At 45.9% G+C, this 27,025-nt stretch overlaps 1 protein-coding gene across 4 annotated transcripts in view; it reads right to left on the reverse strand.

Moving 5' to 3' along the window:
- The window catches only part of EVI5L (ecotropic viral integration site 5 like), an 83,006-nt gene that overhangs the window by 47,966 nt on the left and 8,015 nt on the right, over positions 1-27,025 (reverse strand). For 3 of the 4 annotated variants that reach the window (XM_054012988.1, XM_054012989.1, XM_054012987.1), the window contains exons 2-5: positions 18,427-18,653; positions 8,304-8,493; positions 7,674-7,898; positions 234-308 (exon numbers count right to left, since the gene is read on the reverse strand). In XM_054012988.1, the coding sequence (XP_053868963.1) occupies positions 234-308; positions 7,674-7,898; positions 8,304-8,493; positions 18,427-18,608 (672 nt within the window). In that variant the 5' untranslated portion in view covers positions 18,609-18,653. The remainder of the gene's footprint in view (positions 1-233; positions 309-7,673; positions 7,899-8,303; positions 8,494-18,426; positions 18,654-27,025) is intronic. The other variant, XM_054012990.1, reaches the window with a different exon arrangement.

Here is a 27,025-nt window from a genome sequence, read left to right on the forward strand (position 1 = left end):
AGGTCACTAACTCTGGTCCCAGGGTTTGTATTTGTATTGACAGTGCAGTAAGCGGCAGGGGTCCTTTGAGTGAGCCATTAAACCAAGTCCCTTCTGCCAAGTCTCCGGGGGAAGTTAAAGATCCTGTGGCATTTCCACAGCAATTAATTGAATTGGGAAGAGCTTTGGGCTAGCAACTTTGGTGGGACAGGTGCTGCATAATCTCATGGTATATGATCTCCACTCACACCAACCTGCATTAGCAGCAATCCCACGATGAATGCGCTGCCCTGACAATATCCAACCTCACGGTCCACTAGGGAATAGGCCTGGAAGAGAGAGTGCTTAAGTGTGAAGCAGGCAGGGATACGGTCTCTAGAGTTCTGCAGGGGAGCTAGAGAGCTCTGACGGAACATACTGAGACACAAGTGATAATTACTTAGAAGAGAGCATAAGGGCAAGGAGTAAGGCAACAAAACCAAGGGTCATGGGGGTTGGAGGCCAGAGGAAGTAACTTGGGAAAGGATACTGCTTTTTAGGACCTAGAAGTAGCTTAAGTATTTCTATGCAGCCCCCCCCTGCCCACACACGTGCAGAGAAATGTATCTCAGATTAAATTGCCTGCCTACAATGTGCTCTCCTGTGCCCAGGGACTGCAGCCAGCAAACATAGTGCTTTAAATACCATAAAGCTGCATTAACGGTCTATAGCAGTGTGACGAACTGGGACTGTTCTTACTGTGGTCTGTGAATGCTGACAGGGGAGTGTGGCTGAATAGTCTGCATTGGGGGATGGGAGTCTGAGTCTGCCTGAGGGCGAATACCTGAGTGTGTAACATGAGAACCCAGGAAGGGGTTGAAGGCCAGGTGACTCCTTAGCCCGGGAAACTGAACAAAGGCTGTGGGAGGGGTCGCTGAAGGCAGAGTGTGCTGGAAGCAGGCGGGAGAGATGGCTCTGACCCCCCCAAAGGGGGGTGGGCTGGGATGCCCTGGGACCCCAAGCTGGACCTAACTGAGGGGGGCCCTGTTGTCTGTGCCTGCAAGACCTGTCTTGGACTGTGTTCCTGTCATCCAAATAAACCTTCTGCTTTACTGGCTGGCTGAGAGTCATGGTGAATCGCAGGAAGCCGGGGGTGCAGGGCCCTGAGTCCCCCAATACTCCGGGACAACTGGTGTCAGCGGTGGGATCTACTGCACCCCGTGGACGGCGCTTCCTGCAGTAAGTGACTGGGGAGCAGTAAAACGAAGGGGGATTGACGGGGACCAGGCGTGCTGAAGAGTGAGAGAGAGACAGTTATTACCCCTGGGAGTGTTGACTATCTCCCCTTGTAAGTACTCTCACACTTCTTATCACACTGTCTGTACTCGGCTAGCTTGATTATCACTTCAAAAGTTTTTTTTTTTTTTTTTTTTTTTTTTTTTTAATTAATTGGCCTCTCAGAGTTGGTAAGACAACTCCCACCTGTTTATGCTCTCTGTATGTGTGTATATATATCTCCTCATTATATGTTCCATTCTATATGCATCCGAAGAAGTGGGCTGTAGTCCACGAAAGCTTATGCTCTAATAAATTTGTTAGTCTCTAAGGTGCCACAAGTACTCCTGTTCTTCTTTTTCCCTGGGAGTGTGTGACCAGCGAGAAGGACTTTTGCAGTAACAGGGTCCCCCGGGGGGATCGCAGCGAGTGGTCCCAGGGGCGGAGGAATCTGCAGTTCGACCCTGGCAGAGAGGCGGTGACCTCGAGAAGGGCTGGCACACTAGGGGTCCCCCTGGGAACGGTGGGGAGCTGTGAGCACACAGGCCGGTGAGTGGCCAGCAGGAAGATGTATGCCAAGCGGCTTAAGAGCGACCTGGTGGAGCTGTGCAAGCAGAGGGGGCTGTGCATTGGGAGGCTCACCAAAGCACAGCTCATTACCCGGCTGGAGGAGGAAGATCGCGCGAATGAACTGATCCCTGTGTCTCAGGGAAGCAGCCTGGCAAATGCAGCGCAGGCCCCAGTGTCTGTCCCAGCTGGGAGTGGTCAGCCGGCTGCTGAGGGCTTCCCGAGACCCCTCCTTCCTATGCCTAGGGGAAGGGTGGGGAGGAGCCCAGCAAATACCGAAGGCGCCGTGACCCCCCCGGCCAGCAGGGGATCCCCCTGGCGAAGCTCGCCGGCCAGCAGAGGATCCTCCCGGCGACGTTCGGCATCCGTGGAGCGGAATTGGCTGGAATGGGAGAAAGAGCTAAAACTGAGAGAGCTGGAGGATCGTGAACAACAGAGACAGCATGAAGAGAGACAGCGTCAGCATGAACGGGAGGAGAATGAGAGACAGAGACAGGAGAATGAGAGACAGCATCAGCGTGAACTGGAACTGGCGAGATTGAAGGGCAGTGAACCCCCGGCTGCGGTGAGTGATGGGGGACCCAGGACTGCACGGAGCTTTGATAAGTGCATCCTGGCCCCACACAAGGAGGGGGAGGACATGGATGACTTCCTGGAGGCCTTTGAGACGGCCTGCGAGCTGCACCGGGTTGATCCCGCGGACAGACTCCGGGTCCTTACCCCCTTACTGGACCCCAAAGCCGTGGCATTGTACCGCCAACTGGAAGAGGCAGAGAAAGGGGACTACGGACTATTCAAAAAGGCCCTGCTACGTGAGTTTGGGCTGACTCCTGAGATGTACCGGGAAAGGTTCCGGAGTCAGGATAAAACCCCTGAGATCTCATATCTGCAACTAGCCGTCCGCATGGAAGGATACGCCAGCAAGTGGGCTGATGGGGCCCAGACGAAGGAGGACCTGGTCAAACTGCTGGTACTGGAGCAACTGTATGAGCGGTGCCCATCCGACCTGAGGCTGTGGTTGGTGGACAGAAAGCCAGAGAACCCGCGACATGCAGGCCGGCTGGCCGATGAGTTTGTAAAGAGCCGGTCAGGAGATAGAAGGGAGGAGTCCCAAAGGAACAGTCCCACCACAACGCAGAGAGAGAGTCACCATGGGACATCCCCGTGGGAAAATACAGAAAAACCCCATCAGAAGGGAACATCCGGCGTCAGGACCATCCGACCCACCCGGGGGGACCCATGGGACATGGGCTGCTACCACTGTGGCCAAAAAGGCCACATACGGGCCCAGTGCCCCAGGCTCAGGGACAGACTGAGCAGACCGAACCCGCACAGGGTTAACTTGGTAGAGGCCCAGACGGACGAGGGGCAGGCTTCTCACGCAAGAGGGGCTGGCAGCTTATCAACTGCTCAAGAGAGAGAAGGGCCCCAGGCCAGCTCCTCTAGGGGGCTGGATGCTCCAGACTCAGGGTTTTTGGTTTATACGGTAGGCGCGGGGCTGTCCCTCCGGAGAGAGTACCTTGTTCCCCTGGAGGTGGATGGGAGGAAGGTCAATGGATACTGGGATACGGGCGCAGAGGTGACGCTGGCCCGGCCCGAGGTGGTGGCCCCAGATCAGGTGGTGCCCAACACCTACCTGACCCTGACGGGGGTGGGCGGAACACCAGTCAAAGTGCCCGTGGCAAGGGTACACCTGAAGTGGGGGGCCAAGGAGGGCCCCAAGGATGTGGGGGTACACCCGTATTTGCCCACTGAGGTATTGATGGGGGGGGACCTGGAGAACTGGCCAAGCAACCCCCAAAAGGCACTGGTTGTGACCCGCAGTCAGAGCCGGCGAGGGGCACTGCGCCCTGGCCTTGGGGGGGGATGCCTTGCCTGAGGCGCAGGACCCTAACCTGGTGGGGAGGGAACGCCCAGGGACACGGCTCAGGGAGGCTGCAGCTTCAGGCCCAGCGGGCGAGGAAGAGCAGGTGGCCATCCCTGTCCCAGCTGCTGAGTTCCAGGCCGAGTTACAGAGAGATCCCTCCTTGCGGAAGATAAGGGACCTAGCCGACCTCAATGCGGTACAGACCATGGGACGAGGTGGCCGGAAAAGGTTCCTGTGGGAGAAGGGGTTCCTGTACCGAGAATGGGCTCCCCCAGGGAAAATGGAGTCAGGGGGGGATCAGGAGGCAGCTGGTGGTACCCCAGAAGTATCGCCGCCAGCTGCTGTGCCGGGCCCATGACATTCCCCTCTCAGGGCACCAGGGAACCTGGCGTACCCAGCAGAGGCTGCTACGGAGCTTTTACTGGCCTGGGATCTTTGTTACTGTCCGACAGTACTGCGGATCCTGTGACCCCTGTCAGAGGGGGAGGAAGGCCTGGGACAAGGGGAAAACAGCTTTAGGACCCTTGCCCAGCATAAAGGATCCTTTCCGGAGGGTGGCCAAGGTTAAAAGGGCGGCTCTAAACCAAGAGAGCCCAAAGCACAGACCTCCAGACTGGAGCGCTGGGAGAAGACCACAGCCCAGTTGGAGCCCCAGAGGTATGGGGGTGGGAAAAGGGCACAGGCCGCATAAACCTTCCCACATGCGAACTGCGAGTGCCATCGAGCACCCCTGACCTAAGGGGGGGCGTGAAACTGGAGGGGCCTGGTGTAATTCCCACCAAGGAATGGGAGGGATGCGGGGGCATCCATGGGAACGGGGGTAGGTTCGAACTTCCCCGGGTCACTGGCTAAAGTGACCCTGCTCAGTTCGGTCTCGAAGGGGGGAGAGATGTGACGAACTGGGACTGTTCTTACTGTGGTCTGTGAATGCTGACAGGGGAGTGTGGCTGAATAGTCTGCATTGGGGGATGGGAGTCTGAGTCTGCCTGAGGGCGAATACCTGAGTGTGTAACATGAGAACCCAGGAAGGGGTTGAAGGCCAGGTGACTCCTTAGCCCGGGAAACTGAACAAAGGCTGTGGGAGGGGTCGCTGAAGGCAGAGTGTGCTGGAAGCAGGCGGGAGAGATGGCTCTGACCCCCCCAAAGGGGGGTGGGCTGGGATGCCCTGGGACCCCAAGCTGGACCTAACTGAGGGGGGCCCTGTTGTCTGTGCCTGCAAGACCTGTCTTGGACTGTGTTCCTGTCATCCAAATAAACCTTCTGCTTTACTGGCTGGCTGAGAGTCATGGTGAATCGCAGGAAGCCGGGGGTGCAGGGCCCTGAGTCCCCCAATACTCCGTGACAAGCAGGGTCTGATAAGAAACAGAACTTATATCAACAGCCAGTTACTGTCAGAAAAGCAACTAGGTAGAAAGAGTGCACTTGCCAAAACACACATGGGACATTTAACAGAGTCTAATATGCCCCCACTGCAGCCACATGTATTCCAATGAGAGTCCAGCCACAGAATCATAGCACAAATAGCACTCGCTCTCTCTCTACAGGTGCAGAAGGACTGATTTCTTGGAATGTAATGAAGTTATCACTACAGATTTAAATTAAATCCACAGAAAACTTCAATGGAGGGTGGGGACAATCTATGCCTTTCCCACAACAGTTATTCAAAGACATGAGAAAAACTAAATAGAAAAGAACAAACAAGCTGAAGGCCATAATCAACGATTAGGTCCCATTAACATTTAAAGGATTCCGTTCTCTCCTTAAGCCAGGCCACTCACAGCCACTGATGAGAATGAGGAGTTATGTCCCAATACAGGAAGAAACCTGCCTGCATAGCAAAGCAGCTCAAAGTCAGACTCTCAACCTGAAAGCTGAAGAGAATCGCTGTGAAATGCATGTGGAGACAAAGCTTTATATTACTAGCCTATCTAAGCCCCCCCCAGGTAATGGTCAGTATGTTTGTGATCAAGGTGTCATTTGTGATACCACGAATGCAAGGCAGCCTCTGAGAGGTAGGGCTGAAAAAAATGGCTACTAAAAGGACAGAAAAGACTGGTGCGTTATACATGTGAGATGCTGTATTTATTGTCCCTCAAGGGCTTCCAGATCACAACTGCTCAATTCCCAGCACTAAGTTTACTAAGATTTCTGTAACCACCAGTGCTTGCAAACTCTCACTGGGAGGTGATGTTCAAGTGGGTTCTCCCTGCCTCCACCCTTGGCCCCAGTAACAGAGATTTTACAGTTGGAATTTACCAAACAATACTGTTGAGGCATGAGGCAGAATCCAGCTTGTTCTCCCATAGCTGGATTGGCTCCTTCAGGACTCTGATGTTTCCACAGAAGTCTCAGATTGGTGTCGAGGCCACTGGAAGTGAGTTTGTGGGCTCAACTGGTTTGTCGTAGACTACCGTGCACCCAGAAACCATCATTGCAATTGACCTTCTGATTGGGAGCCTCAGAGACAACCACTGAATGGACTATGGAGACTGGAAGACCCTGAAGTCCCTCAAGAGTCCTTCTAGAACAAGGCAGCATATTGGCAGGGGAAGTTTGTATTGGGGCTGCCCGAGTGGGGAATACCCATTTTTGGTGAGATAATATCTAGCTCTTACACAGCACTTTTCATCATAGATCTCAAAGTACTTTAGAAGACTTCAAACTCCAATACCTTTACATTCCAGAGGAATGGATGTGCTTTCATCCATTATTTAATAATTGAGACATTTTGCTGATGTGCCACCAAAACCATAATTTCACCAGAGAAAACTGAAGAGCTTTAAACCACTGTATACAGTCCTCCATGTATTTATGCAACAAGAGATAAAAACTGACACCGAGGCTGTGGCAAAGGTCCTGAGATTGCAATGAGAAACATTAAAGGGAAATTGCCTCTCATTTCTCAGGTGCTTTATTAGCCCCCTCTTTCTAAGCCCATTTTCCTTATTTGAATGTCTCTTTCATACTGTGTCTTTAACAGGCAAAACCACACTCAGTGTTTTAAGGGGAAAACAAGCTGCAGTGATTTGCAGTCGATAGGGTGTTTTCATTTCATATGCCTTCACAGCTAGAAGAACAACTTGGTATACATGGTCCCTTCTTACACCATCTCCCCAGGTCAGATGAAACTGACAAGTTACCCAGGTTCCTGTTAGCCCTGCAAGACCCATAAAGTTACAGCAGAGCCAACTGGATACTAGTCTTCCTCATCCTGTCAGATATCATCATTGGGAGGATATGAGGGGTTGGAGGAAGAGAGTTCCCTGGCTGAAGTTGTCACTAGCTTCTCACCGATGGGTCAGGACTATGAAAATGATGGGGAAGACAGATGGAGGAGGATACTCTCTGGAGAGCGCTCCGTAGCCCAGTCCCCTTGAAGTATTTATTGATATCGGCCCTCCAACATCTTTGGTACACAGTCAATACAGGCTTCACACAAGAGAACCTCTCCAACCCCTTATTCTGTACATACCCACAGGTTTAACCTTCCCAGATCCTTCAGATAGCGTCCCCTGCCTGGTGTTATTCCTCTAAGCATTCCCTTAGCAAGCAGCCCTTTCTCTGGCACTGTCTCTCCCTCCTCCTGACTAGGAAGTACCTGTATTTTTTAGGGCCCAGACTCCTCTGACTCCCAGCATGCTTTGCTAAAGACTACTAATAGCCCGGGGTCCCTCCCCTGTTCTAACAGTGAGTGAAATGAGATGGATCATAACCTAACCTGAGGTAGGCACAAACTCTCTTCAGACTACTTCCTAATAAGACTTGCTTCTTACAGGGCTTGGGGTTGTCAACCCCACCCCATATGAGAGTTTACTCTGTCACAGACCTGGCATTCAAGAAAGTGAAATGGAATTTATGTATCTTCCACTGAATCACTTTTCTGACTGCAAGCCCACTTAGAGAGTGCAGTGCTTGCATCATATGCTGCCATGGCTCACATACACAATCTGCTCATATGCTAGATACTGCCCTCCAAATGTGACCATTACAGGTGGCTCCTTCTTACCTTCATGACGTTGAAAAGGACCTCTTGGCCTAGGCTGTCCTGTCCCTTGAAGAACTCATGCTCAGGATATGTGCGGGCTATATCCCTCCGGATCAGCTTCTCGCAGGGGGAAGACATCTTCAGCAGCTCTGAATACTGGTTCTTGACAGGCATATCTGTGGCACTGCACAGCAGCTGCCATACGATGGCTCGGAAGTGGTGTGGGATTCCTTTCCGTATGAGCTCCTGGCGAAAAGCAAGGTATGGCAGATCATGAGGCAGCATGGGAGAACGTTTCAAAATCCTGGTATTTTATATGGCCCCACTTTGTGCCACAAGAGGTGAGTGGGGTTCAATCCTCTGCATGAGCGTGTGCTGATGCACTTGCTGGCAAGGGTTTGGGATGCTGCAGAGAGCCCTGAAGAGGATCCATCCCTTCTCACTAGTGATTGCGATCGATAGATATGGGGGTGAGTAGGGAAAGAATGTTTGTGGCTCTAACCCTGTCCTAGGACTTGCCACAGAGGAAATCAAACCACCTTTGACCCTGAAAAGGATCTCAGGTTTTGCTGGGAAGGAGCATAGGGTGTGGGTGGGGATGTCTGTGCTATCAGCCTCTCAATTTCTCGCTAACCTGCCCTCTTTCCTCACCTTCAGCAGTTTCTCTTTCTTCTTCCGCCATTCGTCCCATTCGTTGACAATCCTCCCCCATAGGATCCAGGTGTCCTCCTCGAGGTGGCTTAGGTTTGAGGAGGCTGAGGAGCTGGAGACTAAGGAGGAGCCACTGTTCCTGCGGGAGCCATTCATGGAGCGCATGGACTTGGAATCTGCTTCCAGCAGCCTGCAAGAGATGCCATTACCATGGTGAGACCAGAGCTACTGCCACCCCTTCCCAGATTCCACGAAGCAAAGCCACAAGGGCAACAACCAAACAACCATCCAAGCCACGCAGCAAGACCACCAGAGCAAGCCTGTCCCCTCGGTGCTCTACATCACATGCAGGGAGCTAACACTCCTCATCCAAAAAGAAAGCTCCTCTGCAGGAAGAAGAGCTATTAAAATCACCAGCCCCTGCAGCAAAAGCAGAAACAGGAGGGAGCATTTAATGTGTTACTACATTTTATTTTTAAAAATAAGAGTTCAAGTTTGTGTGTTTCAGGAAGTGATTCGGACTCAAAGATTCCATCATAGAACACAGACTTTTTTTGTCAGGGGATCTTTTAAGAACAAAGTTTAACTAGACTTGCAATAGAGCTTTTTTGAGAGGGAATTTACACCAGGAGTTACTCCTGGGGGAATTCTGCGCAAAAAATAAAAAATAAAATAAAAAAATCTGCAAAATTTATTTGCAAAATAATACTACATAATCAAGCCAGATTCAATTATTTCAGCAAGTATGTCTAACAACACACCAAATTTTCCCCCAGGAGTAGAGAGTTAAAGAAACTCCTACAACAACACAGTTCCTATTCCCCACCCCTACAGAGCCCAGCCAGGGGGCCAGACACCTCTCCTCCCCCCAGAGGCCAGCCATGTCCCATCCCAGCCTAGACACTCACACCCCCTCAGAGACCAGCCACAACCCCCTCCTCCGCCCGGACTCTCTCACCCTATACCCCCAGGAGGCCAGCTGTAGGGCAACCCCCACACCCCAGACACTTACACCCTCTCCCCTTCAGAGCCCAGTTGCAACCTGCGCCCCCCAGCCCAGACACACACACTGCCTGCCCCCCTAGTGGCCAGCTGTGGGCGCCCTGCCCTAGCCCAGGCATTCACACTCTCTATCCCTTTGGATCCCTGCGCTCTAGGGGTAAACAGCCTGATGCTGGGTCCCAGTTTCCTGCGCACCGTTGCCTCCTTCCTTCAGGGCTTGCTGGGAACCCTCCAGTTCCCTTCCCCCCACCCCCACCTTGTCTTCTATTTGTGAGCTGAGCTCTGCTGGGTCCAGCAGCCCCTAGTGGCGGCTAGCAGCACTGCAGCCCATTGGGGGGGGGGGGGGGGGGAGAGGGAAGGGGGAGGAAATTCTGCATGCACAACATTCATTTCTGCAAAATTCTGCATTGTGCAGCGGCGCAGAATTCCCCCAGGAGTAAGGAGTGCAACCAGAGGCCAGGGCAAACCCTCTGTACTGCTGTGGGAGGATCTTAGAATCTGTCAATTTCCAATTTAAGCTCTTTAACCCTTCTTGTCTTCTGTTTCAAAGGAAGATACCAACCTTTAAATACAGTCAGAATTAACTGGCAACGTGAACTCCAGCATGTCACCTTTTGCAAGTCACTTTAATAATCTGTTTTGATACCCCTTTTAATCTAGCTGGGGGGGAGGGGCTATTCAGCACATTGCTACTTTCAAAAATAGATTAAATGTAAACCTTAATGTTATGTTGTTAGAACACAACACATTAAAGTTTACATTTCATAAGGGAAAGAATAACTGACACCAGCCTATGTACAACATAGCCAAGTTCACTTATTCCTGGGCCCTTGATCTGACAACCCTTAGGCTAGGGGCCTTTGCATTTAATTGCCTAGGAAAACAGAAGTCTGGAGTTAATCAGTGCACATACTTTCCACACTCCTCTGTGGCTTTATGTATTCTTGCTCCACTGCTGAACTCTCATGCCCTGGCCTGAAGGAATTCTGATCAAAACTTTAAAAACCTGCCTTTGGGCAGAGATCAAACTAGAAGGTATCAGACTAAAAGGTGAATGATTCAGAAAGTGATGACCCTGGATTACAGGGTGTTATGATAACTCAAGATGTCTGGAGACCTTATATAGGAGATATTAGCAAGAATCAGAGTCCTTTCACTCCGTGTCCATGGCACTTAGGGTGACCAGACGTCCCGATAAAACCAGGACTGTCCCAATTTTGAGGAGTTTGTCCTGCGTCCCGACTGAAGTACGGTTGGGATGCCATTTGTCCCAATATTTTGGTTCGGGCTATTATTTATTTATTTTTTACACACTCGCCCGGCCGGGTCTTCGGCGGCATTTCAGCGGCAGGTGCTTCTGTCTTTGGTGGCAAGGTTTATTACCCGCTGCCGAAATGCCGCTGCAGACCGTCAGTGACTGAAGGACTCTCTGCTGAATTGCTGCCGAAGACCTGGACAGGTGAGTGTAACAATTAAAAAGGCGTCCCCCCCCTGCGGCGGTCCCGATATTTTCCACTTAGTATCTGGTCACCCTCATGGCACTTAGCACAATTGGGCCCCAACCCTGGCTGGGCCTACTGTAGCATTAAATTATTATTCCCTTATGATGCCACCACGTGGCCATTTAATATAATTGCAGGCTATGTGGTGTAAATCGGCATAGCTCTACTGAAGTCAATAGAAACAGGGCAATTTAAATCAGTTGAAATACTGGCCCTACATTTCAGGATACCGAAGTGTTTTACAGAGAAACTATATGCAGTGTTGTTGTAGTTGCGTTGGTCCGAGGATATTAGAGAGACAAGGTGGGTGAGGTAATAAGACCAACTTGCATTGATGAGAGAGAAGCTTTTGTGCTTACAGAGAGCTCTTCTTCGGGTCTGGGAAATGTAAGCAAATTTGTAACTTTGCAAGACACAAAAAAATCATGGATTGAACGGACACTGGATTTATGGTTTATTACAACTCCTACCCCCCCCCACCCCGATGACTGGAGAGGTGTTAACAGGCCACTTCATCTTGAATGGTCCCTTGAAATGTGTTAACTGCTTATGCGAAACAATCTGTTCCACCTTGTATTTAGCTGTGACACTGAGTACATTTCCCAGATCTTAAGTACTCCATGTAAGCTCGAAAGCTTTTCTCTCACCCCAACACAAGTTGGTCTTATTACCTCACCCACCTTGTCTTTCTTACAAGGAAACTGAAAGGCAAAGCAAGAAGAGAGCTCTTCTCCTTTCAGTGAAATGCTACCACCCCTGGGATGGGACACAGCAGGTATTTAACAGCACACAGCAACACTGTGCTACCGTTTAGGACAGGAAATGAAGATGAGCTACAAATTAAACTGCACAGGGAGTTTTAAGCATGCAAGATACAGTAACCCAATTTGTAATCTGGCCAGGACAACAGAGGTATCACCCCCCGACTCTTGCTAGAAGTACCATTGATCTGCAGCCACCACAAGCAGACAGGACCTCTGCTTTCCATTTCATCTGAAGACAATCATTTTTTAACAGGATTCTGCATTTTCCCTCCAGTCACTCAGACAATAGAGCTTAGAGCTGGTCATGTTTCCTTTTAAACATTCAGCAACTAAGAAATCGGATGTGCTCAGGGACACCCAGGTACGCCCCCTCAGAGCAATCAGAGAGGGAAGGAAATCTACAACTGAGCTACAGAGTCCGATGCCTATTGGGGCAGAAATGGGTAATGAAAGTGGCTTTTGTTATCTGCAGCACAAGCTAGGGCCGTGTGTTGTACTTAAAGTACTGCACAGGATCTTTTCAGGGGGAAAAAGACAAAACGCCACATTTATTAGTAATACATGTATTCATTAACAATGTAGATCAATCTCTAATAACTTTCATATGACTTTACATTGTGCCTCTTCATATAACCTTGTGGTGGGTCTACCCACGTGTGACCTCTGTTTTCATGGGACTTTGTATCAAAGCCTCATTTAGAAACTTTGCATTGCCCTTGGTAGAATATTATAGCCCCTAAGGACAGAATAAGATAGAAGAAAAATTTCTTTTTGCTAGCAGTAGAACAAGAGCTCTCCCCACCCCCCCACTCTTAATCAATTGCCCTGTTGAATGAATGAGGTGTGGATGAGCAAGGCATGGAAGGCAGCACCTCCAGACAGCCTCAACTGTTGGAGAGGGGCTGGGAGCCAGACCCAAGGACAATAAAACGTGTCAAGTGGGCTCATTAAAGACAAGCAGACATATCGACGGCCTCCGGGGTTAGAAGCAAGCACCTTCTTTTGGAAACACTCTCTTTGCAGCATTGGGACAACACTCAAAAGAAAGCAGCACAAAGGACCAATGGACACAGACACAGAGTTTGAATCTGGTATAGATTTGCATAAGAGGAAAGCTGCTATAAAAGTGAGGTGTCTTGCAGAGGACCCCGGGTCTCGTCTTGTCAACATGGGAGCATCGATCCGGATCGGCAGAAGCCCGGCTCCACCCCCTCCCCCATCTAACTCACCTGGCCAGTGAAGTTAAGGGGAGCAACTAATTGGTAACAACAAGACGGAGTGTGTTTGTGTGTGTGTGTGTGAGTGTAAGTGTAATATATTATATGCATATAATACAGAGTTAATGAATACATGTATTACTAATAAATGTGGCGTTTTGTCTTATTCCCCCTGAAAAGATCCTGTGCAGTACTTTAAGTACAACACGTGTAGAGTGACTTCCTGATTTGAGACTAATAGTTACTCTTAATATATTATTAAATTCAGCAATGGACCTGAACAGAAAAGGAGTCTCCCTTTCTAAAAATTCTTGTCACTTTAAGAGAAGTCACCTTCTTGATGAAAAGAACGTGGCATATTATGGGGCTGAGTGGGACACAGAGAGAAGCAGAATGGAGGCAGTTTCAGTGCACAGGGGACACAGTATAGTTTCAGGGGACATTCTAAAAGATCGGAAAGGGTATTGAATCTGGTGCCTTTCTAAATATCAGTTCATCCTACCAACAGCTGCACCTTTCTGCTTTCAAGTTCAGTTGGCAAGGTTGTCTGCCATTTTTTGATTCAGTGTCATCAAATTAGGGACTGATAGATTGGCTGCTGAGGAACAGGGAGAGGAAAGTCTGAGGAAACAGGATGATCAGTACCTGGCAAGGTCAGTGTCCCCCATCCTCTTCCTCACACTGTGTAATTCCTCCCTCTCCCCACCACAAACTGCATCCCCCAGATGTCACCCTGTTGATAGGAACCTCCTCCAGCAGCATCCTTGCCATAGTGCAATCAGAGATCTAGGAGAAGCATTTGCTTTTGTGGCCTGGATTCTTTGAGACATATAGACTCAATATGAGAATCATAGACTGAATTGTTTGCTGAAGTCCCCTCCTGCTACAGGGGGAAGATTAGCCTCCGACTTATGATGAAAGGAAGGAAAATGGCATTTATAGGGTCAGGGCTGGAACTATGCAAAGCCAACAGACACAGATTCCAAGGCCAAAAGGCACCTTTGTGATCATCTAGTCTGACCTCCTGTATAACACTGGTCATAGAACTTCCTCAAAGCAACTTTGGTGCCCTCAGAATGGTTTTACCAGAACAGACCTCACTAACAAAACCATTCTTTTTACACTCAGAAAAAAAATCTCACCTGGAGAATGAGAAGAGGCCTGGGGATGGAACTCAGGTTGGCAACATGGCCATTGTGCTGTGTTGATACTGAGTGCACATACAGGGATTCACATTTGCTCTCGTGGGGTGTAGTGCTGGGCACTTGGTCAAAATCTCCTGTTAGCAGGATATGCTTCTTGCCAACGCAGAGTAGAAGATAATCAATTACTTGCTTAACTCATCTCCACTACAAGTTTAACAGTGGAGATCAAAGTTTTAAACTAATTATTTTTAAACTTTGAAAATTGCATTTAAGCACAGGAGATGGGATTTTTTTTTTTTTTTTTTTTTTTTTTGAAGAAAGGATTATCTGGACCATCTTTTACTAGGGTAAGATGCAGCACATGGTGTTATTTCAAATGGTCCTTGGCAGATACTTTAAGGAAATAACTTTAATAAAGTCCTCTTCAACAGATCCTCTAACCCATATGGTGGGTCACAACCCATTAATGGGTCACGAGAAGGCCCCAGGTGGGTGGGAAGGAGAATAAGAGAATGAGCCCACCCTGTGCTCACACCAGAGCAGCTCCTGTCCCATGGGGGTGAACCTGGCTCCCTGCTCCGGGAGTTGTGAGCTGTTGCATGGGGTTGCAGTGGCACTCAGGTTTGGCCTGGCTGCGGGGTGAGTGTGGGTGGCCTTCCACTCCAAACCAACCCTGCCTTTGGGGCCTCCCCTCTGCACCTGACTGGGATTAGGGTTGCAGTGCCAGGATGGAGTGTGTTGCTGAAGTGCCTCCTCAGTGGGGCAAGGAGGAGGAGAAGCTGGCAGAGGAGTAGAAGAATGCTGGCATATGATTTTGGGCCCCACATGAATTTGGATCCTGTGTGGGTCACAGAAAAAAAGGCAAGATGCAGTTAGTGGGTCATCTTAGTAAAAAGTTTGGGAACTCCTGATCCTAACTCCATCCATCTTCTACTAGGGAAGTAAAATAGTAAACAGTTAACCGGTAAGAATTAGTCTTACAGGTTAACTGCTCTAACCATTAACCCCAACTGCGCCAGCCGGAGCAACCTCAGCCCTGGGGCTGCTCCAGCTGGCCCAACCCCAACCGCACCAGCCCCAGTGGTTAACCAGTTAAACGATATAATTAGGGGTGTCAATCGCAGTTAACTCACACAATTAACTCAAAAAATAATCATGATTAATCACACTTATAACAATAGAATACTAATTGAAATGTATTAAATATGTTTGGATGTTTTTCTACATTTTCAATATTGATTTCAATTACAACACAGAATACAAAAGTACAGAGTGCTCACTTTATATTACTTTTTATTACAAATATATGCACTGTAAAAATGATAAACAAAAACAAACCGTATTTTTCAATTCACCTCATACAAGTACTGAAGTGCAATCTCTTTATCCTGAAAGTGTAACTTACAAATGCAGATTTTTGTTGGTTACATAACTGCACTCAAAACCAAACCAGTGTAAAACTTTAGAGCCTACAAGTCCACTCAGTAGTGCTTCTTATTCTGCCAATCTCCTAGACAAACAAGTTTGTTTACATTGACAGGAGATACTGCCTGCTTCTTATTTACAATGTCACCTGAAAGCGAGAATAGACGTTCGCATGGCACTTCTATAGCCGGCGTTGCAAGGCATTTACAATCTAGACATGCTAAACATTCGTATGCCCCTTCTATCTTTGGCCACCATTCCAGAGGACATGCTTCAATGCTGATGATGCTCATTAAAAAAAAATTATGTATCATTTAAATTTGTGACTGTACTCCTTGGGCAAGAATTGTATGTCTCCTGCTCTGTTTTATCCACATTCTGCATATATTTCATGTTATAGCAGTCTCGGATGATGACCCAGCACATGTTCGTTTTAAGAACACTTTCACAGCAGATTTGACAAACACAAAGAAGGTACCGATGTGAGATTTCTAAAAATAGCTACAGCACTCGAACCAAGGTTTAAGAATCTGAAGTGCTGTCCAAAATCTGAGAGGGACGAGGTGTGGAGCATGCTTTCAGAAGACTTACAAGAACACCACTCTGATGCAGAAACTACAGAACCCAAAACCACCAAAAAAGAAAATCAATCTTCTGCTGGTGGCGTTATACTCAGATGATGAAAATGAACATGCGTCAGTCTGTACTGCTTGTTATCGAGCAGAACCCATCATTAGCACGGACGCATGTCCCCTGGAATAGTGGTTGAAGCATGAAGGGACATAGTGTATCTTTAGTGTATCTGGCATATATATCTAGCGACACCGGCTACAACAGTGCAATGAGAACACCTGTTCTCACTTTCAGGTGAATTGTAAACAAGAAGCCGGCAGCATTCTCTCCTGCAAATGTAAACAAATTTGTTTGTCTGAGCAATTGGCTGAACAAGAAGAAGGACTGAGTTGACTTTGTGTCAAGAATCAGGGGGTAGCCATGTTAGTCTGTATCTACAAAAACAACAAGGAGTCTGGTGGCACCTTAAAGACTAACAGATTTATTTGGACATAAGCTTTTGTGGGTAAAAACCTCACTTCTTCAGATACATAGAGTGAAAGTTACAGATGCAGGCATTATATGTATGTGTACACACACACACACACATACATATATATAAAAATGCCTGCATTTGTAACTTTCACTCTATGTATCTGAAGAAGTGAGGTTTTTACCCACAAAAGCTTATGTCCAAATAAATCTGTTAGTCTTTAAGGTGCCACCAGACTCCTCGTTGTTTTTGTTTGAGTTGACTTTCAGGCTCTAAAATTTTACGTTTTATTTTTGAATGCAGGGTTTTTGTGTACTGAATTCTACATTTGTAAGTTCAACTTTCATGATAAAAGATTGCACTACAGTACCTACATGAGGTGAATTGAAATATACAATTTAATTTTTTTACAGTGCAAATATTTGTAATCAAAAATAAATATAAAGTGAGCACTGTATACTTTGTATTCTGTGTTGTAATTAAAATTAATATATTTGAAAATGTAGTAAACATCCAAAAATATTTAAAATAAATGGCAGTCTACTGTTTAATCGCATGATTAATCACGATTAATTTTTTTAATCGCTTGACAGTCCTAGATACAATTTTAATCGTTTACACGTACACGGTTAACTTTTAAAAACAATATTTACATCCCTATCTCCAACAGGCTGCAGATTACAACGTTTCAGCAACATTCTTGTGCTTTGTTAAAATGCAGCTATTTGCTTTGTTTCCCAGAGAATCATCATCAACAACTGTTTGTACGGACAGTTGACAAAAGAAGTTCCAGCTGCCATGAGTTAAATTACCATGAGTGTAAACACTAAAGTCTCCCCATTCTAAAAAAGAACAAGCTGTGGAAACACCCACATCTCACAGGGAAGTTGATGCCTTCCCTTACCCCTTTGTTTTGCAAACTTGAGCTGCGCAAGGCTCTTTACACTTTCAGCGTCCAGACCTCTCGTGTTTGGGTCAGATGTTAAAGACAACACATTCACTTGTATTATAAAAACATAGAAACAACAACGGAATCATTCCCATCAGAAACTGAAGATGAGGCAGATATTAATCAGGAAATGGGATGCCATTGCCTTTATCCTTCCAGAGAGCTTTTGTCCCAGGAAAAATGCTACAGACCAATTTTATTCCTTGGATGTGCAGAGGTAACGTCTGTCAACTTTAAGGGGACTCAGGTGCATGTCTCCAAGAGCAGAATTTGGCTCAAACTAATTAAGCCTCACAATCCCTCTTTGGGGAAGGTAAGTATTATCATCCCCCATTTTCAAGATGGGTAAAACAAGGCACAGAATGGTGAAATGACTTGCCTCACGCTACAGATTAAGAGGCACAGTGGGAAAAGATGTTCAGCCCCCAGTTTTGCAGACCAGATAATTGGTCTGTTACTGTGGACACTATGCACTGTGTGAGGTGGAGGTTTTCTGTAAACAGCTACCCAAATGGAACTACACCTACCATGGAGCAAGTGGTAGGCACCTCAAGATAGATGAAACATCAGAAAGAATGAGATCAGTTGGACAGAGTAACTCAAGTGATTGGCCGAAATATATGGCGCCTTTCATTTCTAGATCACTGAAGCAAAAGTGACCCAGTTTAGTAAAAACTCTTGGTCACTACAATTTATCTTCTGACTGCAGGGGGATCTCTGAAGTGATCTGTTGGTGAGGGGAAGGAAGCTTGCATACGCTTGCCACTAGCACAAGACTGTCAGTCACAATTGATGTCTTGCTGATAGTCAGGAGTGAGGCTAAGGATGGTATGGGCCTTACAGGCCAAGCTGCCCTTTCACCTGAAGAGGCAATCCCTCCAGGTCAGGGCTGAGACACATTGCTGGAGCAGTTTAGCAGTATTATTCTTTGGTTGTTTCACACTACGGTTCAGATACAGGTGATGACACATTGCACACTACAGCACATACAGACTCCTTGAATTATAAATTACCACTTATTGGCCTTGGCCTCCTCAGCAACAAGGATACACTAGAACTTTAAGCTTCCCTCACCTGTTCTGCTCCTCCAACTTTGCCAACAGCTCCAGCTCATCTGGGCTTAGGTTCTCTGAATCTGAGGTGGGGGAGCATGCAGGCGCAGAGTTGACAGAAGAAAGAGCCTCGTGGGAGGAAGAGTCTGGGCTGACTGCCGGACTTGCCATCTCAGGAAGGCTGAGGGTATCAGGGATGTTCATTCGCAAAATCCACAGGAACACCCTTCAGGAAAGTCAAAGTTTCATCTGGAAGTGAACAAGCAGCATCAATACACATGGACAGCACCACAGTCTATACAGGAACTGCTCACTTAATATTGTAGTTATGTTCCTGAAAAAATGCGACTTTAAGTGAAACGACGTTAAGCGAATCCCATTTCCCCATAAGAATTAATGTAAATGAGGGGGTTAGGTTCCAGGGAAATTTTTTTCACCAGACAAAAGACTATATTTTATATACTATACATACACACACATGCAGTATAAGTTTTAAACAAACAATTTAATACTGGTACACAGTGATGATGATTGTGAAGCTTAGTTGAGGTGGAGGAGTCAGAGGGTGGGATATTTCCCAGGGAACGCCTTACTGATAAATGAACTAGCAATTGACTGAGCCCTCAAGGGTTAACTCTCACAACACTCTGCAAGGCAGCAGGAAAGGAGGGAGGGCAGACAGAGACACACATCCTGTGTATGAGAGGAAAAAAAATGTGCATTTCCCCTTTAAGTAGCTGACCCCAGGCTTAAGTACACTGCCTTGTTAATTAAATCAGCTTGCTGAGACCTGAAACGGCAGCTACTGCCTAGAAGCTCCCTCCCTCCTGCATCCCCTCCCCGCTCTATGGAAGATGGGGAAAGTGGGGTGCAGGAGCAGGGGGGACACCTTGACATTAGCCCCCCTCTTCCGCCCTCCCCACATACAGCAAGCAGGAGTTCTGGGAGCAACTCCAAGGCAGAGGGCAGGAGCAGCACATGGCAGTGGGACAGCTGCTGCACAGGGAACTTAGGGGAGAGGGGAGCTGATAGGGGGAGCTGATGGTCCACCCTGGTTCTAACCACCCACCAGCTAGCTGCAACGGGTTGCTCTTCCTGCAAGCAGTAGACAAAACAGGCGGCTGCCAAACAACGTTAGATGGGAGCATTTCACAACTTTAAACGAGCATGTTCCCTAATTGATCAGCAACTTAACATTGAAACAACATTAACCTGGACAACTTTAAGTGAGTTCCTGTAGTTCCTTTGTTTCAGACATTTTCTTACCCAGACTGTCAGTTTCAGCAGCCACTGGTTCCCCTATGGAATACTGAATTATGCTAAATAGGGCTGTTAATTAATCGCAATTAACTCAAAAAAATTAATCACAGTTTTAATCGCACTGTGAAAACAACAGAATACCAATTAAAATTTATTAAATATTTTGGATGTGTTTTCTACATTTTCATATATATTGTATTCTGTATTATAAGTAAAATCAAAGTGTATATTATTTTTGATTACAAATATTTGCTCTGTAAAAATGATAAAAGAAATAATAATTTTCAATTCACCTCATACAAGTACTGCAGTGCAATCCCCTTGTGAAAGTGCAAATTACAAATACAGATTTTTTTTTTGTTACATAACAATGTGAAACTTCAGCGCCTACAAGTCCACTCAGTCCTGCTTCTTGTTCAGTCAATTGCTAAGACAAACAAGTTGCTTACATTTACAGGATAGAATGCTTCCCTCTTCTTATTTACAATGTCACCAGAAAGTAAATATAGGCATTTGCATGGCACTGTTGTAGCCGGCATTGCAAGGTATTTACATGCCAGATATGCTAAACATTCGCATGCTCCTTCATGCTTCAGCCACCATTCCAGAGGACATGCTTCCATGCTGAAGACACTTGTTTAAAAAAAAAAAAAAAAGTGTTAATTAAATTTGTGACTAAACTCCTTGGGAGAGAATTATATGTCCCCTGCTCTGTTTTACTCGCATTCTGCCATATATTTCATGTTATAGCAGTCTCGGATGATGACCCAGCACATTTTAAGAACACTTTCACTACAAATTTCACAAAATGCAAAGAAGGTATCAATGTGAGATTTCTAAAGATAGCTATAGCTCTGGACCCAAGATTTAAGAATCTGAAGTGCCTTCCATAATCTGAGAGGGACGAGGTGTGGAGCATGCTTTCAGAAGTCTTAAAAGAGCAACACTCCAATGCAGAAACTACATAACCCAAATCACCAAAAAATGAAATCAATCTTCTGCTGGTGGCATCTGACTCAGATGATGAAAATGAACATGCGTCAGTATGTACTGCTTTGGATTGTTATCGAGCAGAACCCATCATCAGCATGGATGCATGTCCCCCAATGGTGGCTGAAGCACGAAGGGACATATGAATCTTTAGTGTATCTGGCACATATCTAGTGACACCAGCTACAACACTGCAATGAGAACATCTGTTCTCACTTTCAGATGACACTGTAAACAAGAAGCCAGCAGCATTATCTCATGCTAATGTAAACAAACTTGTTTGTCTGAGCGATTGGCTGGGCAAGAAGTAGGACTGAGTGGACTTTCAGGCTTTAAAATTTTACATTTTATTTTTGAATGCAGGGTTTTTGTGTACATAATTAATTCAACTTTCACGATAAAGAGATACACTACAGTACTTGTATTAGGTGAACTAAAAGATACTATTTCTTTGTTTTTTACGGTGCAAGTACTTGTAATCAAAAATAAATATAAAGTGAGCACTGTACACGTTGTATTCTGTGTTGTAATTGAAATCAATATATTTGCAAATGTAGAAAACATCCAAAAACATTTAAACAGTATTCTATTATTGTTTAACAGTGCGATTAATCGTGATTACGTTTTTTACTCGCTTGACAGCCCTAATGCTAAACCAACATTGTACTGACTGAAAAGTAGATTATCTTCAACTCAGCACTCCAAGTCTAGTCTCGTGTCCCTTCGTTTCCATTAGGAACCGCTCAACTACCCATTGCAGAGATTCATGTCCACGTTGGCCTCATCCAATGCCTTCTGTCATGGTCTCTCCCAGGCCCAAGACTCCAGACTTTGCACCCACTGTTTGCAGTCTTTCACCAAAAGGGAGCTTTTCAGGTGAGCTGAAAGGACCACATCTCCAGCAACAAACTGCCCTTTGTACAGGTTTAATTTTATGTTTAAAAAACAATTTAAGTAAATTGATGTAAAAGCCACGATTAAATTTAAGTCAGTTTAAAGTCTATTAAGATTAATTTAATAATTAATCAAATTAAGCCAAGTCAATAAACCAGATTTAGAAATTGTCCACACAAGGAGTTATTCTGAATATCTATTCCTGATTAACTCCATGTGTGGACACCCTTATTCTGGAATAGGAGTGCCTAATTTGGAATCAGGCAGTCTTAATCCAGAATAACAGTATCCACCCACAGAATAGTTAATCTGCTTTAAATTCTCACCCTATTTTATTCTAGATTATCTTTCACAAATAGATAAATCCTGAGATTTAAGAGTTTTAACTCTCAATGGCACTGGTTTAACTTAATCAGTTTTTTTTTTTTTTTTAAATCATACCTATAGTTAAACTGGTGCAACTTTGAATATGGACAATGTTTTAGCATCCTGGTAGGACATGGACTCAGAGGGGACCTAAAGCACCATGGGTTTTCCATAGATGGCTTACACCCAAATACTAACCAGGCCTGACTCCCATTACTTACAAGATCTGACAAGATCACAGCCCAAATTCATGTATGGCTGCAGACCATACTATCTATTTTAGGTACTTAGATGGCTCCCATTACCATGATATCTGAGTACCCCTCAATAGTTAGCATATTTATCCTCACAACACTTCTGTGACATAGGATAGTGTTTGCAAGCCAATTTGAATTAAGTTTTTCAAGACAGAGGGAAGTCACGTGCAGCTAGTTTATACCCACCCAGCATTCCTTCCATCTATGGATTTTATAAATTTTAAAAACCTTGGTCAACTTTCCCAGAGATGATTTGTTGGATGGTGACAGACATAATAGCAGCCTTAGCTATGAATTAATTTAATTGGTTGGTGTCAGCCTTCAGGTTACTAAACTAAATCACATTTTATGTATTAATACAATATTTTACAGAAGAATTCCTCCCAGGGGAGGGCAAGACTAGAGTGATTGAGAGCAGTCCACAGAGTCTACTTTGTGCGTCACCAACATTAGTAGCATGCAGAAGGTAACTTCCTCATGCACGCATACCCTTTCTTAAGATTGATCTCAAGCTGGTAGAGTACTGCACTTTCCAGGGACACAAACAGCTATCCCTTCATAGAATCATAAAATATCAGGGTTGGAAGGGACCTCAGGAGGTCATCTAGTCCAACCCCCTGCTCAAAGCAGGACCAATCCCTAACTAAATCATCCCAGCCAGGACTTTGTCAAGCCTGATCTTAAAAACCTCTAAGGAAGGAGATTCCACCACCTCCCTAGGTAACCCATTCCAATGCTTCACCACCCTCCCAGTGAAAAAGTTTTTCCTAATATCCAACCTAAACCTCCCCCACTGCAACTTGAGACCATTACTTCTTGTTCTGTCATCTGGTACCACTGAGAACAGTCTAGATCCATCCTCTTTGGAACCCCCTTTCAGGTAGTTGAAAGCAGCTATCAAATCTCCTCTCATTCTTCTTTTCTGCAGACTAAACAATCCCAGTTCCCTCAGCCTCTCCTCATAAGTCATGTGCTCCAGACCCCTAATCATTTTTGTTGCCCTCCGCTGGACACTTTCCAATTTTTCCACATCCTTCTTGTAGTGTGGGGCACAAAACTGGACACAGTACTCCAGATGAGGCCCCACCAATGTTGAATAGAGGGGAATGATCACATCCCTCAATCTGCTGGCAATGCCCCTACTTACACAGCCCAAAATGCTGTTAGCCTTCTTGGCAACAAGAGCACACTGTTGACTCATATCCAGCTTCTCGTCCACTGTGACCCCTAGGTCCTTTTCTGCAGAACTGCTTCCTAGCCATTCGGTCCCTAGTCTGTAACAGTGAATGGGATTCTTCCATCCTAAGTGCAGGACTCTGCACTTGTCCTTGTTGAACCTCATCAGGTTTCTTTTGGCCCAATCCTCTAATTTGTCTAGGACCCACTGCTCAGGTATATTTTTAAACCCTCTGTGCTGCTGCTCTTATTCTAACAAGCTTGTATCAAGGTCTCCTGAGTTAACCATTGAAGGCATTCCACAAAGGAACCAAATGATGTACTTTGACCGCCGAGTGATTGATAGAGGTTTCCAATGTTGCTCCAACAAGTCTCCCTCATATGAAATCTAGAAGAGTACACTCCACATGTAGTCAACTAACTAATTGGCCTTTCCTCATGGCATAAGTGAAATGTTTTTAAAACCAGCTAGAGAGTGGGGTTGGGAAGGTTGGAAGGGAGTGACAACATCAGCCCCTTGCAGGAGGGAGGGCTCAAGAGAGCAGCTTAGGCTGGGCCGGTCCCGCACGGGCAGGCGTCAGGGAGTCTCGGGCCAGCTTCAGGCACAGGGGGAGAAGGGGCCTCAGGCTGGCCTGCGGGGTGTCCTGTTTTCCCTTTGGGAAAATATGGTCACCCTACCAATTAGGATGAAGAGAGTCTGGCATACTGAGCTCAACTTGAGAAGACCAATAGAGTATACTGATACCTCAGGAAAGAAAGACATCACGAAATTGAAAAGCTTCAGTAAGTACAGCGGGTTCATAATACAGCTTAGAGTACAGAAGGCGACCAAGGTGCTCAGTATATTGTTCTCAGACTGGGGATAAAGCACTGAAATAAGGCTAAGGAGGCTGGTATACTACACTGAAGCATCAGGTCTGTAGCACTGAGATGCATCTAAATCAGTGGCAGACCCTGGTGGGCAAAGGAAGCGAAGCATCAATTTCTGTTGAGCACAAACACTCATTTAAAAAAAAAAAAATACACACTACCACCACACCCCACACACATCAGTCTGATTTGCACAGGTGCTGTGCAGCCACAGCTCCCACTGAGTTCAGTGAAAGCTGCAGGTGCTCAGTGCTTTTGAAAATCAGGTCACAAGGCTTTTAGCTTGCATTTATTGCCGAGAACCTTCCAAAAGTGAACCCATACAGGGCTGTTTCCCCAAGACTATAGGCAGAGATTTGGTACCTCTCTCCCTGCCCATTGCTTTCCAAACAAGCAGCAAAGTGAAATTAACAAGACTCATCCTAGTTTCACCATGGTTGTTCTAGACAGCCAGGAAACTGACAATAATATCAAGTTAAAACATAGGCTGCTGCAGCTGCAAGCAGTGATACTATTTGTGAGGGACAACCATCCCCCTTGTTGTCACCCCCCACCAAGAAAAAAAACCCACCATCACCACCACAGAGGCTAGAGGAAGGATAGAACAGGAGACCCCTCCCCAGTATTTAGGAGGCTTTGGAATGTGGGTGGAAGGGGAAAGAGTTCATCTCTTCCAGTAACTTGGGATCTGTGGAGAGAGGAGAAAGCAAGAGGCTTCAAAATGTGGTACATCTATCAGCCAAGGGCAATGAAAAATAATGTATATTTAAAAAAAAAAAAAGAGTCGGGGGGGGGGGGGGGGGGAGAGCACCTTGGAAGGACCTTCCCTCATCCCCTCCAGTAGCTGGAAGTGGTGGAGTGGAGCTTCTCATAAGGCACTGGTTCTGGACCTAACTGGTGTCTCCATCTTTTGTATCAACCTCTGTCCTCTAGATGTGTAGTCCTCTAGAAATTCATCATGCCTTGTCCTAGTTATGATAATAGGGCTGATTAATCAGTGTGATAAACCATTATGTTGGCTCCTACTAATTTTATAGCTATTTGTCAGCTGCAAACACGTAACATGTGCTTCAATTTCTCCTCCTTTCCCTTAATACAGGAAGAGTATGACATGTTCTTATAAATCTCAGCCTCATTTATTTGCTGACACCAGCAGGGCATTACTGTAAAATGACAACTATTATCCACAGACTGGAAGCACAGGGTCTGAAAAATGCAGCAAAGTTAATTTTACCACCGTGAACAATGCAGCAGTGCTGCCTGTTTTAACAGACCCAGACACTTTTAAAAGGGAACATTTTCTAGTGCCTATTAATAAGTGATCCCTTATGCTTCTTGGATTAATTGAGCATTGTTTCACTCCCAGCTCTTCTGAGCATCCCTGTTACAACAGGCAACCGGCAGCTATGTGCAGGTTTGGATGCAAGGAAGAGGCACTGACAAGTTACACTGTAGCAATCAGTGCCACAATCCTGCTTCTCATTCTTAGATCTAAAAAGGTTTCACTGCAAACATGCTGGCTGGGTGTGAAGCATTTAATCATCTCTTCCCTGTCACTATGCAAAAATGCCTGTGCCATGGTACATTTCTCAGTCTTCTTCCGGGGAGGAGCTCAAGGAGCAAATCTGGTTTAACAGCTCCTAATAATAATGGAAATTATACATGACACCAAAAACTCTTCATAATTATACCCACTCATGTTTGTAATCAATTGAACACAAACACCTCTTTCATGTTTTCATATGAACTCTGAATAATCGTGATCACTAGACAATTCACTGTTACAAAAATGGGCATTATGCAAGGAGTATGATTAGCTGACAGATTCTAGCACAGTATGTAGCTGGTTATAAATCAGAGGTCAGGACTCATTAGCTAATGGTTTATAACATTAATAAAGTATGTTTTGTTACAGGTAACAACCCTTTGAGAAGGACAGGTATAAGCAGATACCTGCACTGCTCAAGAGGTGTGGTTGAAAAGGCTTCACCTTCAGCCTTACAGAATAGTATAAGGTCATAAACAAACAGGAACACATGACAAAGGCAACCTGAAAACCAAATCAATCATGACATTTCAAATGCTACAGTGCTACATTGGAAATGGCACTGAGCTCACAGGGCCCTAATTTGATTCATGGCACAAGATGGTGCCTATTGCTAGGAAGGGCAACCTGCAGTAACTACCAGTGGACAAAACAGTAACAGAAATGTTATAAACAGCTCTGAGATGAGAGGAGAAACAACCAAACTAACCTGAGAAACAAGGTTTTGGAAGACAAGATATTTTTAATAATTAATATTCCTTATTTACCTGCATCAGGTTTAATTTAATCTTAATGCAAACCAGATGCCATCAGAATAGGAATAAGTAACTGCCTATTGTGAAAGATGCTTACTTTGGTCTACTTCACGAAGGATTAAGGTGTGCTATAATTTTAAATTGTCAGAAAACTGACTATCCTAGTCAGGGAGCAGCATTTCATACAGCTTCCAACCCTTCATCAGAAGGAAAGGCATACTAAACACAGTAAAAACCTGGAACAGCCAGACAGAAAGAGTGGATGAGACAGACAACACCTGATAATAACTTAAGTTATTTCAGTTTGGAATATAGTGTTACCATGCCGTTAGGTTAATAGTTCTGAAGTTCAGCAAAGTTTAACCAAAACATTTAAAGTCTAAAGGGCATAGCTACTTGGCTATGGGAATTAAATTGGGAATTAAAGATGGGAATTAAATTGTTAACAGAAGTGACTGCATTATAAGAGCACTGAGCTATCCCTCCCCCCAGGGAATGCTTAGTAAG

This window comes from Malaclemys terrapin, chromosome 23 (assembly GCF_027887155.1).
Source record: "Malaclemys terrapin pileata isolate rMalTer1 chromosome 23, rMalTer1.hap1, whole genome shotgun sequence".
NCBI lineage: Eukaryota > Metazoa > Chordata > Testudines > Emydidae > Malaclemys > Malaclemys terrapin.